This window comes from Pristis pectinata, chromosome 26, assembly GCF_009764475.1.
Source record: "Pristis pectinata isolate sPriPec2 chromosome 26, sPriPec2.1.pri, whole genome shotgun sequence".
Classification (NCBI taxonomy): Eukaryota; Metazoa; Chordata; class Chondrichthyes; order Rhinopristiformes; family Pristidae; genus Pristis; species Pristis pectinata.
The window spans coordinates 17,772,995-17,792,176 of NC_067430.1; the positions used below are offsets into that span (position 1 = coordinate 17,772,995).

Here is a 19,182-nt window from a genome sequence, read left to right on the forward strand (position 1 = left end):
AGAGAGAAACAGCACGGAAACAGGCTCTTCGGCCTACTGAGTCCACACCAGCCATCAACAACCCATTTACTAATCCTACATTAACCCTTTTTATTCTTCCCCCCCCCCCCCCCATTCTCAAAAAACTCCAGAATATCAGCAACCCCAGATTCAACGACTCATCCACACAGCAGGGGGAACTTACAGTGGCCAATCAAACTACCAACATGTACATCTTTGATCCCAAACTGGAGGAAACTGGAGTACCTAGAGAAAACCCACTCAGTCACAGGAGAATGTGTAAACTCCACACGGACAGCACCCAAGGTCAGGATTGAACCTGGGTCTCTGGCGCTGTGAGGCAGTGGCTCTATTAGCTGAGCCACTGTGCCACCCCTTTCCTGTGCTGCTACAGTCCTCATGATGAAAATACATGCATGTTTATTATGCATGATTCTATGAGAATGACTGTCAGCCTGTTAAACTTGACTTTTCTATGTGACAGTTCTTCCAATTTCTGGAATAAGTCTTCAGATCTATTGAAGAGAACATTGTTTCAGAGTTATCAGACGGAATTTAATTTTCCCTGGAGCTATGTTGCGATTTGAACTTGTATCTCCTTATGTCCAGTCTGGTAACTACAGGCTACGTGTAATTTTTTTACTGGTAATGAAAACAAGCATCCTCTTGTTTCAGCAATTGCCTTTATTTGGAAGTACACGCAGACTCTGACACTTTGTACCGATAACAGTCTGATGGATGGCACACTGATCCACTAATGATTGAAGTGGGTGCCTGAATTAACTGCTGAGTAATCAACATGGGTTATTTACGTTGTTTAGTTGGAAATTAAAACAGTTGTACATCACCCTAACTCTTATTTGTGAAAGTCACATAAGGACCAAGAATTTCAAAGATGAGGTTCAGAGAAAATGTTGCTCTGTGTGATGCCACACTAAATTGTTGATTTCAGCACAGCGTTCTCCATCAAGGTGTTGCAGGTTCTCTCAGAAGTGTAATCTTTGCAGTCAACTTTTAAAAGAACATATCACAATAGAGGCAACACCCATCCAGCCACTGAGGAGTGTTGCCAATGAACAAATGGATGTGGGAATGAAGGGAGTGGGCTGGGACAGTGTTTCCAAAAGGCAGAGGAACCTGGAAAGGCTGCTGAAGAAGTGTGAACAAGAAACGTGTTTTTCTTTGTGCACGGGGGTTGCGGAGACCCTGCGGAGAACATCCGGGCACTCCTGCTAGAAAGTTGCACGAACTTGGGTTGGGGTTTGGTTAAGGACCTGTTTCTGTGCTGTGTTACTTTATGATTCTATTTCCTGATGGGCAGAAAGACACCCAAAAATGCAAAGTTGTACTTCAAGTTGTCCATGTTTTTGAGGGACGGTACCATTTTGTTTTTGGAGTTGTGTGGGGGGGAAAAAAATCTAACCCATCATCTTGATTGTATTTATCAGAAAGGATATGGGCTTCAATCGATCAAGAGAAGGACTAGCACCTGAGTCCATAATTATTGTTATTGTCAGAACAGATGCAGAGAATTTGGAGAAGATAAATGGATTGGAGAAAACGTATTTAAGTTAGCTTTGGTTTTTGAGCGTTCATTTACCCCTAAAATGGAAATAAGGAAGGGAAGAGTCAGAGATGGACTATGTGAAAGTGGTTGAAAATTGGTAGCAGAGTTCATGACATTTCCTAATTCAGGTGTGAACAGAATGGAGTGGGATTAGAGTGTGATGCATTGATTCAGTCAACAATGTAGCAGAGGTAAAGGAGATACCTGGGTAGAACTGAGACAGACCAATCATGGGGAGCAAAAGTATAGGCATATTAATTGAAAATGAGCATTTGCTGAGATCAGTTCCTAAAACCACTTCCCTCCCCCAACCCACTCTGATGCAACTGATTGCAAACATTTTGGAGTTCATGTAAAGGCCAGACACACAACACTCAGGCAAAGGCTCTAAGGGTGATAATAACTGAGTAGAGTTAATAAGTATTGCTACTAAGGAATTCGGCTGGTGAACTAGGTTGGTATATCATTGACTTTCTGTGTTGGAGGAAGGATTGTCTATGGCCTCCTGACAGTAAGATTGGGTGTTGCACTCTGGTTTAAAAAGAATGATGTAGCATTTGGGCAGGAAGTAGGCGGTGATGATTCCATACACGCTAACAAGACCTGCAAATAGCTGCAAGAAGGAGACAAACTTGCCCTTGGCAGTAGTGTAGGCTGGGATGAAGAAGATCCAAGTGGTAAGATAGATAAGCATGGCAAAGGTAATATGTCGGCTTAGATTGTAGGTTTTGACTGTACTTCGGCCCATGAAAGTACACAGAAAACAGGCAAGGGCAAGCAAGCCATTATAGCTCAGAAGTAGCCCAAAGCCAGTCAAAGACCCTTCATCACATTCCATGAGTATTTCTGTGACAGAGATATTGTAGTTTGCAAAGACAAATGGAGGGGAAGTGGACTGCCAAGTTGCACACAAAGCAACCTGAATCAGGAGGAAAAAACAGATAATCAGACACCTACCATTGTGCCACAGGAACCCAGGGAACCATTGTGGGATGCAGCTGGTTATTCTAAACAGACTGCTCACTTGAAATGACTTCACCAGCATGGCTGATAAACAGCCAGCAAAGCCAATTGAGAAAAGGGGCTGCCTAACTCTACATAACAACCAGTTTGGCTCCCCCAGGAAAAAATAAATGCTGCAGCATGTTGTGGCCATGAATATCAGCATCACCAGGCAGATTGTCCCTCCTGCCAGCCGGACCATGGGGCTGTTGAGATTGAGGATGAAAATGGCAATTACCGCCATGATGATGAGGAGACTTACAGTCGTCAGCGTGACCAGCAGAATGGCCAGTGTGTCCGTCCACTGGAAGAACTCGATCACTTTCTTTTCACACTTCGCACTCCTTGGTGGTGACCACTCATTTTTCTGACATGGAAGGCACTGTTTGTCTGTGGAGGAGGGGAAAGTTTTTAACATTTTGGAGAGAGTTGTGTATCAATCATTTCATCCCTTCCTCTTGGTTCAGAACCTTACAATGAGTTCCTCATTCCCAAGCTTCTATCTTCAGCCCAGGAAATTCTCTGGATTTGGATAATCTGGTAATGGACAGTCAGGTCACTGATTTAGTGTTCAATGGTTAGGTGTACAATAGTCTGAGTAGTCAACCTCAATTGCCAGTCAGGATCTGAATGGTTTGGCTCTGGACTGTCATGAGCTGAGTGGTCAGCTTTCAAATAGCTAAGCCATGGGCTGGCAGATGTTGGACAGTTGGATCCTGGACAGTCAGGTGCTAAATGGTCAAGCACTTAAAGATTAGACCCTGGATGGTCAAGCCCTGAAAGCCAGTTCGATGTTGCTCAGTGATTTTGCAAGGTAGTGAATTGACGCATTCCTCAAATCATTGACTATATTTACGTCACTTTTGCTCCCCAGGCAAAGCTAAGCCAATCAAATCTAGTCCATTTACCTACAGCTTACTCCCTCCCATCTAAGAGAAAAAGCATTCTAATGTTCTATGTATTGAACAAGGGATTATCTGGAGGTGTTTCTTGGACATTTGATCTGTGTGTTGATTGACTGAGTTCACAATTCTGGCAATAAAGGTTGATACCTCTTGGGGTTCTTCTGACTGGCAAGACGTAGACACGGTGTCCATTAGGATTTTGGTGATGAGTGCCTGTTCCTGTGATTGAAGTTTGGAGGTGGAGAAAACGATTGTGCTTACCGTCACTCTGAAACGTTCCTGCTTGGCAGTCCGCACACTCATAACAGCAAGAAAGATGCCCCTTCACTATTTTCACTTGTCCAGATCCACAGGAAGTTGAGCAGTTGGAGTCAGGAATCTGTAAGAGAAATAGGCACATTACGTTTTAAGGATAAGATTCCTTTGTTAGTGAAGGAATCCGGACAAGAAAAGATGGGTACACAGAAGACAGAAGAGACTGCAGATGCTGGAATCTGGAGGAAAAAACGATCCACTAGAGGAACTAAGCGAGTCAGGCAACATCTGTAAAGGGAAATGGTCTGTCGATGTTTCAGGTCGAGCCCCTTCATCTGAACTGGATGGGTCAAGATAAAAAGTGGGTTCCTTTCCAAACTGCCACTCCACCCTAATCTTTATGACATCTGAATTGAGTCATAGAGCAATACAGCACAGATACAGACCCCTCAGCCCAGTGAGTCCATGCCGACCATGGTGCCCACCCAGCTAGTAACTCAATTTTTGCTAGCTCATGTTATTTAGTGTGTCGTCATCAAAATTTTCAACCTTATCTTTGTCCCACCGTACTTTCAGCACAGTTTACAAATCCAACGTGTGTGTGTGTGTGTGTGTGTGTGTGTGTGTGAAAACTTTGCTCCAACTCCTCTATAACATTATCAATATTCACCTTCTGTCACTTCTTTCTCCCACCATTCAAGGCTTTAAAAGCTGTGACATAAAGGATCCAGTAAAATAAAACCACAGAAACCATTGTGTGTAGATTAACAAGAATAAGGCTTGGGGATGTGAATGAGAAGCTATAGTTAAGTGTGGAAAATGAGTATTGAGATTATTCCCAATGGAGCTGAGAAAGACAAAAGTAGAATTAAGGTGCTTTGTAATTCAGCCCTAATGGGGTAGGGACAAGCTGTTCCCTTCTTTGTTTGGAGGAGTTGTGCTGAGGAGCCACTGAGGTAAGGTTGTTTCTAAGAACTGAGTTGATCCAAATTTGGAGAGATTTCTCTATACCCAATTGTTGTTGACACGTGGAATACCTGGTCATGGAATGATTGAGGGACAGACCATTGCATCATTAAGGAAAATGCTTAATGCAGCTTTATTGAGGGATGAGTGAGGGTGAGTGGAAGGGGACTGAGGATCACAGCTCTTTACCTTATTCTGCGGAGTCTTCCAGTCAATCAGGGATGCATTAATTAAAAGATCTTTATCTTGAGCTCTATATTCGCCAATCACTCTGAATTCTGGAATCGGATTCCTGCCTTTCCATTGCCAGTTAATGATGTCGTATCCTGTCGGTGGGTTTCCTTCTTCATCAAAGAAAATAGCTCTGTTGTGGAGGGTGAAGTTAACTTCTTTGACTGCTTTCAGAAGCTAGATGGAAGTGGAGAATTATATTCAGTAAGGAAAACCGAATCTCAAATGTACATACTATGCAGCCTGATTGAAAAGCATTCAGTCTCCATACTGCACATGAAGAGTGGGTCCCCAAAATGAGTTTATGGAACTGAGCAACAGGAGGGACCTGAAACCCAGTGAAAGTGAGCTCCTTCAGGAGTGAATTAGGAGGCCGTGGATTTATGCCCTGTTCCAGGGATTTGAGAGATTTCAGACTGACACTTGCACTTGCAAAGGAATGCTTCAAGGGAATGTTGGTGGTGCTACGTTTCAAATGAGACTTATTTCTGTTCTTGTGCATGTTAAATGACATCATTTGATAAGCACAGAATTTCTTGGTACTATCGAGGGCAATAGTTATCCCTCGGTCAACAGCACAGAAAACTCATGAATTGGTTATTATTGTGGAAAACCTTGCATATTCATAATAAAGTACTTCTCAGAGATTATGTTAAAAATGCAAACTTTTTTTCCTAGTATTTAATCCTCAATTAGGAACCTGCCTCTTCGTTATCTAATCCCACTGTCTCCCTCTATCCCCTGGCTCTCACCTGCCATGGGTAAATGTTGCCCTTGTTGCAGGATCTTAAGTCACAGTGGAGCAGGCTATGGAGAGCATAAGCTGCAGTGTACACCGCTGAGTAAACATTGAATGAAATCCGTTGCAAGTCTTCACCAATAACCACAGGTGCTTCGACAGACAGTTTTGGACAATTGCTGCACTTTCTCATTTCCAGGTATCTCTCATCACTGCTACATCTTTGAGATTTCAGTCTGGGCATGTGGTTGAGAACCAGTGCAGTGGAAGCATAGCACTCAAACCCAGGGATGTTGCCATTTTTAATGCTTACACCCAGGATGGTCCCAATGCTTGAGATATTTGGCATGCTGGCGACTGTTTCAGAGGTAACCCAGCCCTCACTGGCAATCCATACCTTCCCTGTAATATTCTGCTCCAGGACTACTGTCAGCAATGTCTTAGCATAAATATCATCAGCAAACACTGCTGTGACATTAACCTGTGAGTGGACAATGTGTGAGACGACTGATTCCATTTTCTTCTGCAGTTTGAAGCCGTGTAGATTAACAGAAATCAATTCCTCAACTGCAATGCAAATCCCAGTTTTGGAGACAAGTTTTGTGAAGTGTGCCATTGCCCTTCGACCATATGAGTTGTCTGCCCCAATCACTGCTATCCAGTTCCAGTGAAATGTCTCCACAATCAATACCATGGCTGCAGCCTGGACTTCATCCGTGGGAATTGTCCGGAAAAACGATGGAAAGTTCATTCTATCATTAAATAAATTGCTTGAAGCAGAGTAACTAATCTGTAACAACAAAAAATGTTTATGCTGATAGGATGTATCAATAGAGACAATGATCATAATGTGTGGAGTCCAAGGGAAATATTTATTGTGTTACAGTATGAGTGAGATGGATTAACACCATCAAAAATGGTCAGTATCTTTGTGTGTGGGAGAAGTGATTGCACTAAAATTTCTCTAGATTTGACCTTAAGTCTCTGGCAGTTAGTGAAAAGCTACAGGGATTTTGAGGACTCCAGGTCTGGGGTCACCCTTGGCTTTTCTGAGCCATAGAGAGAGAGAGGTCCCGAGGCAGTGAGACATTTGTTGTAGTGCCTGCCTCAGACAGGATTCCAGCCACCACTCATTGGGGACCTCAACTGTCTAGAAAGCAGGAAGGGAGGCAGTTTCCTGCATGTTCGTGATTTTTCCCTCTGGGTCTCATTTGTTACACTGAAACAATTATATTTAAAGTTTTATAAATATTGTAATACTAAATAGAATTTGCAGTCAGCAAAGAACCTTCATGCTTGGCACTGACTTCCAAAATAAATATGCACCGTATGCCATCATCCCAGCAGGAAACTGCAAGGAAAAGCTAGACTTAGTCTTCATGGCATGGTGACGGAATCTTCAGTGTTATAAGGTGTCATGTGAGGCAAATAAACTGTGACTCTCCCACCCCAACAAAAAAGAGAAAAATGACAGCCAGCAGAGTCACATCTCCTGTCTTAGCTGGAGCAGCTGAAGAGTCAATGGTTTTCAATTCATCTCACACAAAAAACAAACACCATTAACAATAGTAAAATTACTTTTTAAAATATATTGTAAAGCTGTTTAAGCTTAAATGCATCCAAATGCCTTAAAATAAACATTAAAACACTTCAATGTTTTCATTAATTTAGGTTATTAAAGTCCCTTGCAGCTGCATTTCCCCATTTGATTCTTGAGTGTTACTGGGCTATTTGTTCATAGAGATCATTTAAACTGAGCTCAAATATTCCCTCACTAACAAAAAAGCCAACTGAAGCAAAGTATTGTTATTCAGGGAATTGTTCTGTCACATTGCTCTGTCTGAAAGGGCAGTGGAACCGTATTCAACTTTCAGAAGAGGATTGGATAAGGAACGCTTGCAGGATTATGAGCATGGAGTGGCAGTCATAAAAAGACTGTTTCAGAAACTGACACGAGCACAAGAGGATACACAAATTGTCTCTGTGTTGTAGAGTTCAATGGGCCTAACACATCCATGCACTTTCCAGAAAAGGTCAGCAGTTAATAATCAGGAGCAAGGACATTGGTTAATATTCCCTACCCTGACCCATCACTTCAGCTAATTGTCGCCCTCTTACTATTATCTGACTGATCTATTGATGTAATACAGTACAATGACTTGTCAAGGTCTCCACTGTATCTCCCCACTGCGCTGGTTGCCAATTAAGAAGAAATGTTGTCAGTAGCACTGAAGGTTATGCTTGGATTGTGTTATGTGGAGCTTTGTGTGTTAAATCAGTGTATTAATTCCTATCTGTGGCTGGTTCCTACATCATACCTGTGGAATGAGGAGGAAGCTGAAGAGTCGAGCAGTAATTCTGCAGAGCTCAGAAGTAGAGGGACCAAGAATGGCAAGCACTCGTGTGCTATAATTTGTGTAATCACACTTCACTTCAAACGGAGCTCCATCTTTCATGCTTAAGAAGGAAATGGCTGAACGCATTGCAACTGAGGACATGAGACAGGTGTCCTGGATGTCATATCCCAGCGTCACATTTGGTAGGAGAGTGCTAGAGTTATTGATCTCTTCAATAGCAAATTTCATTGCATGAACCCAAAGGAAACCATCAAGTTGGATTCTGTGTGAAGAAAAGTTAGAATATAAGTCGAGCAAAACCACTGGCTGAATTCAACTTCAGCAGAAAGGGTTGTATTCACAAAGTCACAAGGAAGGAAGGATTACTGAGTGGAGCTGTGAAGCATTAACAGCAGTAAAGATACAGTCAATGATATGAGGTGCCGGGATCAGGGATTGCCCTTCCTATTGTAAACAATTTTACAAGCATTGTGGATAAATGTCATCCCTCTCTACCAGCAGAATTCTACCTCTGTTCACCAGCTCTGCTGTGCTTTAATTATTCCAGTTCAAACTGTAGTGGACTAGGTGTTGATTTCTCATTGCCTCCTAATCATTACAACCTTTAAATTCCAGAAAGAATCACTGACTGATGTTTATCTCCTGAAACTAAAGGTACCAAGGCCCAGTGCAACCCCTTCCATTCCTATAAACAAGGTGATTATCCAAAATTTGTATCCCATCTCACATCAAGTACCACACATCCATCACTCCAGCGTTCATTGGTACACTTGCTCCCAGCTCATCAGTGCACTGATTTTAAAATTTTCATCCTACTGTTCAAATCAAATCACTTATTCTATCACCCTTCCTGAGGCCTATAATCTCCTCCAGATTTAACCCTGCGAGATCATTCATTCTCCAGTCGTGGCCTCTTGAACATGCTTGATTTCCTTAACGTTATCATGGGCAGCTGTGAATTCTACAGTCTTAGCTATCAGCTCTGGAATTTCCTCAACTTCGCCCTTTGTTTCTCACTGGTCCTTTAAGCACTCCTTAAATCCTATCCCTTAGGTGAAGATTTCATTCACCTGAGCTAGTACCTCCTTATGTGGCTCCTTGCACAAATTTTTCTGATACTGCTTCCATGAATTGTCCTAGAGCCATTTATTATGTTGAAAATGCTCCATAAGCGCATGTAGTTACTTAACAAACTCTTCAGGGAACAAGGTTGTAAACATGTGCTGTATAAGTCAGTCCCACAATAGCCTGGAGGATCAAACTGTAATACAGAACAAATAGCATGCCTTACCTTTCACACTTGTGAGATTCAGAATTTGCTCTGTTAGCTCTGCTCGTGTTACTGGAATAAAGTGGAAAGAGTCCTCCAAGGATGTAATCTCCATCAGCCTGAAACTGGCTGAGTGTCCCTTTCAGGTCTTCACACACTGCAGTACCACAATGGACACTTGTCAAAAAAAAAGTCAGCCAGCAATAAAAGAAAAGCATGATAAAGAGTGGCTGAGAAGATGGAACAAATCAGTGTATAAATCCAGCACATTCAATGTCAATGATGCCAGCAAAAGTCACAGATTTCACTCACTCAGTATTTGCATAAGAAGTCACCACCATTGTGTACAAATTACAGGGACATTAAATATCTGAGTAGCAGGTTGCATACCTGATTCACAGTCTGTATCCAAATATCAAACTCTCAGTCTATCTGTGCTCTGTTTTTCCAAGATTTTCCATTATTTTGAACCTCCTTTGTGTTCCTTGCATATTATTTAAGCAGAAATGGCTTGGGTATTGGGAATATTATGAGTCTGCTGATGTTTGAGCCAGTGTTGCAGATTTTCTAATTGTTAGTATGTCACACCCTTTTCCATTTACAATCCCATTCTCCATCTGCATTCTTTACATTCTTATTCCTCAATCTCATCCCTGTTTATTTTTCCCTGCCTACCCCCCATCATCCCAACTTCTTTCCAGTCACATTCATTCCCATCTTGCATCTTTCGAGGAATGTTCATTGCCCAGCTGTGAAATTTTCCTCTTCAAAGATGGCACAGAACTTGTTCATAGAAGCCCACGATGGGCAGAGCTCAGTCTGGCTGTAGACTTTATCACAAGAGGTACATATCAAGATGGGGCATGAATGTGTATGAGGTTTTGGCTCCACCCTGTTGTTAGGCTGTAGAGGCTAGCGTGATGCATACACCACAGATTCTTTGGGATACTGCATGATATCACGAAATAGGCTTTCCTGAAGAAAGACTTGAAATTTGTAGACACTTTTTATTACAAGTTACTGCTTTCAGTAGTTGAGCATCTAGAATGAGGAGCCAGAAATATAATACTACATTGAAGATAATAGAAACCTGATGAACAGAACTCCATGCTTTACACAGAGTTGTGAGGCTTTTGTTGAGATAGATCTGCGTCAAAATTCGAGATTAGAATGAATTGGGTAAGGAAGGTAAAGAGATGATGGACAATGCAAATATGATTGGTAAGTCAAAACTAATTAGTGGGATATAGGTTGGTTTTGATGGCCTTCTTCTAAGATGTATTTCACAGGTTGACTAGACCCTTGAGTGGAGACTGTTGATAACTGGTACACTTACTGTTTTTGAAGTTTTTCTGGTTCAACCTTTGAAGCATTGGTTAAAAACAATTTTTGTTCAGAATAAATTGAGGATAAAGGAGTATAATTCATAACTTTCTGACCATGCTTCATCACATTTCAGAGCTGCAAGTGCTTCCTGTGAACAGAAAGTCAGTTTAATTCAGCAGTAAATTGTACTAATGTGGCCCAGGATCACGTATTAGAATTTTAGTGTCAGCAGAACCTCAATAAGTGGCACTTTCACTTCAGTCAGATGGGTCCTGATTTGAGTCCCACTGTAGAGATTGAGGCCATGTTCCAGACTGATCTTTCAGAGTAGTAGTGAGGGAGAACTGCGTTGGCAGCCATCCCATCTCCCAGATGAGTAGCTTAACCAAGGCTCCAATTGATGTTATGGATGGACATAAATGAACTCAAGCCAATATCTTGCTGAAGGCCATGGAAGTCTTCTCCTAAGTTAACAGAGCTCTTGACCACATCTCATCTATTTCCTACACCTCTGCTTTCAATCACCTAGATTGAGTACCCTTGGTCCTCACTTTCCACCCCACCATCCTTCACATTCATTGGATCATCCGATGCAATTTCTGCCAGCTTCTATGAAATTCCATCACCAAATATATGTTTCTCTACCCTCTTCTTCCACTATTCTGAAGGGAATGATTCTCTTTGCATCCCCCTGGTGGGCTTTTCCATCCCCACCAGTGACTCTCCTTCCCAATACATTTTCCCATGCAATTGCAGGAGATACAACACTTGTACTTTACCTCTTCCTTTCCCACCATCCAGGGACCCAAACAGTACTTCCAGGTGAAGCAAAGATTCACTTGCACTTCCTCCAACCTAGTCTACTGCATTTGGTACTCACAATGTGGTCTCTTCTACTTTGGAGAAATCAAACATAGATTGGACAGTGGCTTGGTGGAGCACATGCATGGAGTCCATAGGGCTGATCCTGAATTTCCTGTGGACTGCTACCTTCCTTCTCCATCACATTTCCACTTTGTCCTATCTGCCTGCATTCTTCTACTCAATTATAATGTGACACAATGTAAGTTTGAAGAACAGTGCACTTATCTTGCATTTGGGCATATTGCAGCCTTCTGGATTCTACAGTTTCAAGTAACTCACTTTCTCTGTTTCTGTCAGAACTGACCAGTTCTGTTTTAAGTTTTCCATCTTCAATATTTGCTCAGTTTTTTTTATTCTCTCCACTAGCATGACTTGATCTGTTGGGCATTCCCTACAGCTCTGCATTTTGCAGCTTTCACAATTCCTTGTTGATGTTTCCTGCTTCTCTATCTGCCTTCATTCTTTCTCTTCAATTTCCCCCATTAACCTAACAGCCAGATGACCTCATCTACAGTTTATACACACAGCAATCCTGGCCCCGTCATATCAGAGATATTTCCTTTGTCACAGACATAACCTTCAACTTCCTCTATAACTTAAAACTAACTTGAATTCTCCGTTTCCCCATTCTGACAAAGGGCCTTCACCTTGAAATGTTAATTCTGCCTTACTCTCCACAGATGCTGCTCGAACTACTGAGTGTTTACAGCACGTTCTCTTTTCATTTCGTATATCTTTTGATACCATTAACTGTCACTTCAGCCTTCTAATCTCAAGAGAATGCTATCCAAATTTCTGCATAACACACATGTCCCTGGTAAAACATGGTGACTATGTACTGTATCTCCTTCAAGAATGATGTATCCTTCTTAAGAGTCAGTGCTCAAAACTGAACACATGGAGTCTGACGACAGGAAAAAAATGCAATAGAATTTCCTTTCCTTGTATTCCAATAGTCTTTGGATGAAGACCAACATTCCATAAATGTTGAGGGACCCCAGTCCATAGAAATTGTTATGAATGAATATTTTGTTGTCAGACCCATCATTCTTCAATGAACCATGACATAAAAGAAGTCAAGTTTATTTTGAACACCTGCAAGCATGATTCCTGCACTAAGTTGCTCCATTTGCATGTGCCATCCTGTTTTCTTGCATGCTAAAGGGAATTGTAAATGCATACTTGCCTTGCAAATCAAATTGAATTAGGTTAACCCTGTCCTGCCTTCTGTTTAACAGTGTATACCCAGTTCAAACTTAATTTTTGTGAAACATTTTTTTTCTGTTTAGGGATGCAGATGGTGAAGCTGAGGATAATGACTGGCTAGTGTTGTTTGCTGGTGAATTTGGTGAGTCCTCTAAGGAATAGCAATGAGATGCAGTATAAGAAACCTAATGAGATTAAGATGACCATACTCATCTTCCCTCGGGTGACTACTACAATCAAAACACTGGAATTCACCAGAAAGATCACCATGAGAACTGGTGACGGAGTGAGTTTAAGCACTGAACAGGAGCATAAGAGTTCTCTTAAAGCAGAAAGGGCAGCTGGGTGGAGACTACTCATTGCTACAGCCTTGGAAATGACTTGTTATACTCTACACTTACACTGTCATCTTAAAAGATAGAAATAATTCTAATCGTGATTGTTGAGTGTAAGACTCAAACATACAGAAAATACCCTGATCTTTAGTTTTGACACTTATACTAAGAAACTTATAAATATACTAATATACTAATAAATATACTAATAAATATACTTATACTAAGAAAGTCGAAAATGAGACCTAACAAAATTTTTTTTAAAAACATGGTCTAAATGCCTGACTATCTATACCCAATTTAAAATCGAGAGTAGTTCCATTCTCAGTTATCGTGCTAACATTTCATGAAAGACAATTCTCATCCAGGTGAATATTTGTCATGGGGTGAACCCTAGCGCAGAGTTGGATGGTGTTATTCTCAGGACTATCAACTGGGTTTTGGCAGCTGTTTGAGGTACTGGGTAAAAGTGTACAGTATAATACTAAAACAACAGTACAGAAGTCAATGTTGATATGGTTTGGATTAGTTAGGATTCTGCAGAGTTACTAAATAAGCATGAGATACCAATTTAATGCAATTTTAAAAAGAATTAAAAGATTCCCGTAATAATAGTTGCCAGTTTAGGGATAACTTGTCATGATTATTGCTGCTGTTCTGTTAAATTGGAACAATATGTTACAGTTCCCATGACTGACACCCTTGATCCAATGAGAATAGAGTGAATGCAATGCAATATTGCCATCTACTGGGAACATGACACAAAACCACATGATAATTTCGGGCTTGATAGCAAGTCATCTAATACTATCCAGGAGCATAAAGAGACTCACTTTCAATAATTCTATATTCTGTGTCTTGATTAGCTGGCAACCCTGAAAAATATCCTACTTAGAATTCCAAATACAAAACTTGGTTGTTTCCTTGCAGATGTTAATAAAATTTGTAAATTGATTTATCTCTGACATTTAAATTAATAAATTTTGGATTAACCAAACAAGTCAAAGGAATATTTGTATTGCCTGACAGAGAGTAGGTAGTCTATAACAAGTAATCTGGTACCTCCAGATGGAATGCATTACAGGGAGAGCACAGATGAACAAATTATCTTTCTTATATTCTGTACTTGACAGATTATATTCTGTACCTCACAAAATCTCTCTATGATACCATGTTCTGTGCAGTCTTTTTGTAATGTATCTTGTAACAGCACAAACTTCCTCTATAATCCTCACAGTGTAACATATCCTATTGCTCACAATCTCTGTAATATTTGTAATATTTACATTACTGAGAGAGCTTACACAGACATTGCATATAGTATGGTTTGTTCAAATTTGTTAAACATTTGTTTGACTAACCTGATTGAATTTTTTGATGAGAAGGTTAATGCAGTGGATGTTGTCTCTATGGATTTTCAAAAGGCACTTGACAAAGTCCCATATAAAAGGCTGGTTAACTAACACAGGGCCATGGAATAAAGGGTTAGTGGCAGCATGGAAAGGAAATTGACCAAAGGCCAATGTGTTAAATGGTTGCTTTTCAGACTGGAGGATGCAGAACAGTGGTGTTCTTCTGGGGGTAATCTAGGACCACCGTTTTTTTTTGATATATGTTAAACACTTGGATGTACGTTTGCAGGTGACATAAAACTTATAAGTGTGGTAACAATAAGGATAGCGATAGACTGCAAGAATACATAGAGGCTGGCAGAATATGCAAATGAAATTTAATAGAGAAGCATGAAGTAATATATTTTAGCTGAAAGAGCAAGGAAAGTCAATATAGACTAAATGATACAGTTGTAGCTGGTATGTTTAAATAGAAGACATTGGGTTTACATCTTTATGTTTATGTTGAGAGAGTAGCTAGTAAAGCATTGGCATCCTGGGCTTCATAAAAAGAGGAATTGAACCAACAGAGTCTCTCTGCCTTTGTGCTCTATGTTGAACCTTTATAACGCATTGTTAAGGCAGCAACTCTATTATTGTGTTTAATTCTGCTCACTGCACTGTAGGATATGAAGGTGCTAGAGATGGTGCAGGAAAGAGTTACTGGAATGGTTCCAGAGTGAGGGATACACAACAAGATTGACTGGAGAGGTGTGGATTCTTCTCCTTAGAACAAAGAACGTCGACAGCAAATTTAACAGATGTACAAGATCAAGACAACTTTAGATAAGGTAAATAGAGAGAAGCTTTCCATTAGTAGGTGATTCAAGGACCAAGGGGCAAAGGTTCGAGACATATGAGGAAAAACTTCTTTTTAAATAAATGGATGCTGGTGAGGAATCTGGGGTCAATCAGTACTTTCAGAATGGAATCAAATGACCACTTGGGGAGGGCAACAGGGAATGAGCAAAGATGGTGGGTTTGGTCTACAAGGAGATGCATAATGAGCTGAAAGGCTTCCTGTACCACAGTGATTATATATCCTATTATATATTGCCAGGTGATGAGCAGACCCACTCGTGTCACATCAAGTGTTTTGGCAAGTGTTTGGGAGCAGAGACAGAAGAGGGAGGGCAAAAGAAAAGATAGTCTTAGTCGCACTTTGGGAACTGTTCACTGAGATTCTGGAAAGTTCCTTTGGGGCAGTGCACACAATCACTGCTGCAGAAATGAAGCCTTCCTCACCTTCCTTGGCCTTCAGTCCTTGAAACAAAAGGATTGAGATAACTTGAAAGAGGTAAAAGTAATAGTTAATGGAACAAAAACAGAAAACAGAAAATGGTCAGCAGGTCAGGCAGCATTGATGGAAAGAGAAACGGAATTAACATTTCACATCCAAGATCCTTTGTCAGAAAGTGTTTCTAGCAATTTCTATTTCTGTTTCAGATTTATAACATCTGCAGTTTTGATTTTCAGTGATAGTTAATGGGGTGCTACGCTTCAAGGGGGATATTTGAAGGATTCACACTGATTGAATGCATTTCTCTTTCAGTTAATGTCTTTGGTTTCCAGTAACGAGATAAGTGAGAGACACATGTGAATGATTAAATAAATATGAAGCATCAAACATGCCAAGAAAGGAAATATTTGGAATAACAGTGAAGTTTTAAAATTTCCTTTGCAATAAAATCAACAGTCAACTATCTAACTTGGGTATAACATGAATTCGATACAGAAGTTCCCAAAATGTTGTTCCACAACACTCACAGGGCAGGTACAGCATGGAATAAATACAGAGTGAGCAGATGTGAATCTCAGTAGTAGTTGAGCATCTCTGCAATCCACACTGGAGCAGTCTATGCAGAGTATGTGTGATGTTGCTTGCATCCTTTATGTGTAAAATACATCTTGGAACTATCTAAAGTGCTGGTTATGTCCCGAACAGAGACATCGACACAGAAAGCAGAGGTGGAGAAATGGGTCAGGTGAGCATTGTTTTACCCTGAATGGCAAATCTAATGACCATTCCCACACTGGAACTACCCAGACCACTTGGATCCCCAATTACACTGTCCTATGACCATCAGATATCTAGTTACACTGCCTTACACAATCAGTTACACATTTGCACTGGCTTATAATCATCAAATACCCAATCATACTGTCCTGCAACTATCAAATGCTCAGTGATACTGCTCTGTAACTAAGTGTAATACCATGAAGGTCCTAAATCCTGGCCTTTCCCCCAGGGCCTCTGCAGCAACTTTGGTCAGTCACTCAGCACATTATCCTGCATTTTGGAATGTGCCAGTCTGGACATATAGTGCTGGAAGATCAAGAGGTTTTAGGTGGACCAAAGTTCATCTTTCACTGAGTAGATAATCTTGCATCAGTACTTGAGGTTTGACTCGGAGTGTGTCCCTGGGAACGGTCTGCGGAGCACAGAGTCAAGATGTTGGCAAACACACATTCCAGAAATAGATGACTGTCTCATCCCCATCATAGCTACCTTGAGGGGAGTGTGTGGTGGTTTTGAGACCTTGTGCATGAAGATTCTGGTGGGAAGGCCCCTTCTCACCATCCATCACGCAAGGTCTTGGGGCTTGAATGTAAGTTCTGCCCTGATGCATTCTGCCAAATACCTTCAACAGTCTTCTCTGGTAACCATCCAACAGGGTCTCCTGTTTTCTTTTCAGCTGGATCTTGAGGACATTCTTTGCAGACTAGTGTCAATTAACTTGTGGTCACAGATGGTCTACTGCAAAAACCTTTCTATTAGCGACAGGGGATGTGGTACGATCCAACTGGATGGAATGTTCTGCAGCAACATGACCAGGCCCATCCTTTACGTCAGTGTGGACAGGTAGAAACTCAGCACGTATTGCCACTTGGTGTTTGCGTATCCAAGGTCAATGCACAGTTCGATGCAGCTACATGCAAAAGTTGCCATCGGCATGAGGGCCATGTTAGGTCCAATTTCCTCCCCTTTCACATTATATCTCTGTGGACATGATCCAATTTTGATTTCCAGATGAAAAGGTAAGTGGCTTGGGTGACTGCTATAGTGAAGATGCAGTGTATGGGCCATATTGGCACCAAGTACCTGAGATCACCACTGACCAAACTCCTTCCTGCAATGGACAGGAAGTGCTGCTCCCACAATTCCAGTTCCTGCGTCACCTTATCGATGTGCTCCTCCCAGCTGTTGGTCTTTGCTCTGGTTCCTCCAAAACACATTTAAGCATCTTCAGATAATCAGATCTGTTAGTGAAAAGAACAAGGAACAGAGATTTGGGTGAACCAGCTGTCAAAAAATATGGTCTCACCTTTGGTTTGATTAATCCTGTTCCCCAAGGTCAGTTTGAACTGTTTGCAGATGCTCATCAATCTGCGGACCAACACCAAGTCCAAGCAGAAGGTGGAGAAATTGTCCATGTATTGGGAAGCTTTGACTGGAGTGCCTCCACTGCCTAGGATTGTAACCCCACCCCCACATCCTGCCTGATGGACTTGGCAAAAGGCTTGATACAACACACAAGCAACCTTACCCAATTCTAGATTTGATCAGGTAGTTTTCTGTTTATCAACTTTTGATAAGGATTATGCTGTTTGTCTGTAGGGCAGTCATATCCAGTTGTGGATCTTCTCTCCAAAACCTATTTTTGAGATCATCTATCAAGCACGTTTGCAATAACCTGTCAAAAACCTTCTCCTGATCCAAACTGACTGGAGAAGTGTCCATCCTCTTGTCCTGTGCATTGGTGATTGCATCCCTGAGTTTCAAAAGGCTATTAGAGCTCCCTTGACAGGGTGATGCACTGGGCCCAGATTAAACTTGACTTGATTACTAGTGATCCTGGACAAACCTTGTAATTCACATTTAGCAGTGTGATAAGTCACCTGTTTCTGATCTCACCCCTTTCCCTTTTTTGCTTGCAAATGAGAGGGATGTTTCACTTTCTCAAGAGACTGGGACATTTGTTGCTTCTTGTCTCTTGTCCTCATATCATCAGTAGTTATTTTACCTTTTGGAAACATTAAGTTTCATCTTTGTCACCTGCTGTTCTCCTCTGAAACCTTGCTCCTCTTTAGCTGACTCCTCCAATCTCTCTGAAAGCTGGGGCTTTGCAGTTTGCTGCAGACACACCTTGTCTTGTGATCTTGTGTGACCTTCTTTCACTCATGTTTTTGACTTGAGCCTTAGTGCGAGGAGCGCAGTTGTTGGCCTTAGCAAAGGACTTATTGCCAGCTCCCTGTTTAATTGCTTGTGCAAGGTTGAAGAGCATTTGGAGCTCTGTGGAGGTGATCCACCTCCCTATACATGTTGCAACATTTGTTCTGCAGTCTGGTGTCCTTTGGTGGTTGGTGTCACATATCCAGCTTTGTTATAGGTGTTGCACCCTGTGGTTTGTCTTGTGTATACCATGTAGCTACAACTTTTTCCATTTATAAAGCTTGAGCATGGCTGATGACAGCTTCCTTTCCATCCACTTGAAGTGCTACCTTATGTGTTCTTTGATTGATCTGAATTGACTCCTCCTTGTGATTTTTATCTTTAAGATTTTGTACCTGGATTCTGGGAGCAACGAAAATGTTAATTTTGATGCAGTTCTCTGATCCTTCAACATATCTGTCAAAGAAGATCGAAACACCCACAATCAGAACATGAAGGATGTACATGTGTACCATAGTGGTCTGGTTCCGACATGTCAGGAAGGCGCACAATGCCTCTGCCATCAGAAATGACTGTGGCGCGTTTCACTCCCAT

The 19,182-nt window shown here is 41.3% G+C and overlaps 1 protein-coding gene across 1 annotated transcript; it reads right to left on the reverse strand.

Annotated features, from left to right (window-relative positions):
- Positions 1–509: 509 nt before the first annotated feature.
- On the reverse strand, positions 510–19,182 carry LOC127583225 (taste receptor type 1 member 3-like). The gene is made up of 8 exons (XM_052038996.1): positions 19,101–19,182; positions 9,314–9,449; positions 7,984–8,284; positions 5,679–6,455; positions 4,885–5,103; positions 3,736–3,853; positions 2,592–2,959; positions 510–515 (listed from the first exon to the last, which is right to left on the reverse strand). Exons 1-8 carry the CDS (start codon positions 19,180–19,182, stop codon positions 510–512), a joined length of 2,007 nt encoding a protein of 668 aa, XP_051894956.1.

Bases quoted from the DNA above. Each gene is read 5' to 3' on its own strand.
- LOC127583225 (XM_052038996.1), bottom strand. From the start codon at position 19,182: ATGGGAGTGAAACGCGCCACAGTCATTTCTGATGGCAGAGGCATTGTG. The intron at 5,104-5,678 runs GTGAGAGCCAGG...ACTTCCATCTAG, and splicing joins GCAACATTTACCCATGGCAG to CTTCTGAAAGCAGTCAAAGA. The intron at 2,960-3,735 runs GTAAGCACAATC...CCTCCTCCACAG, and splicing joins AGGAACGTTTCAGAGTGACG to ACAAACAGTGCCTTCCATGT.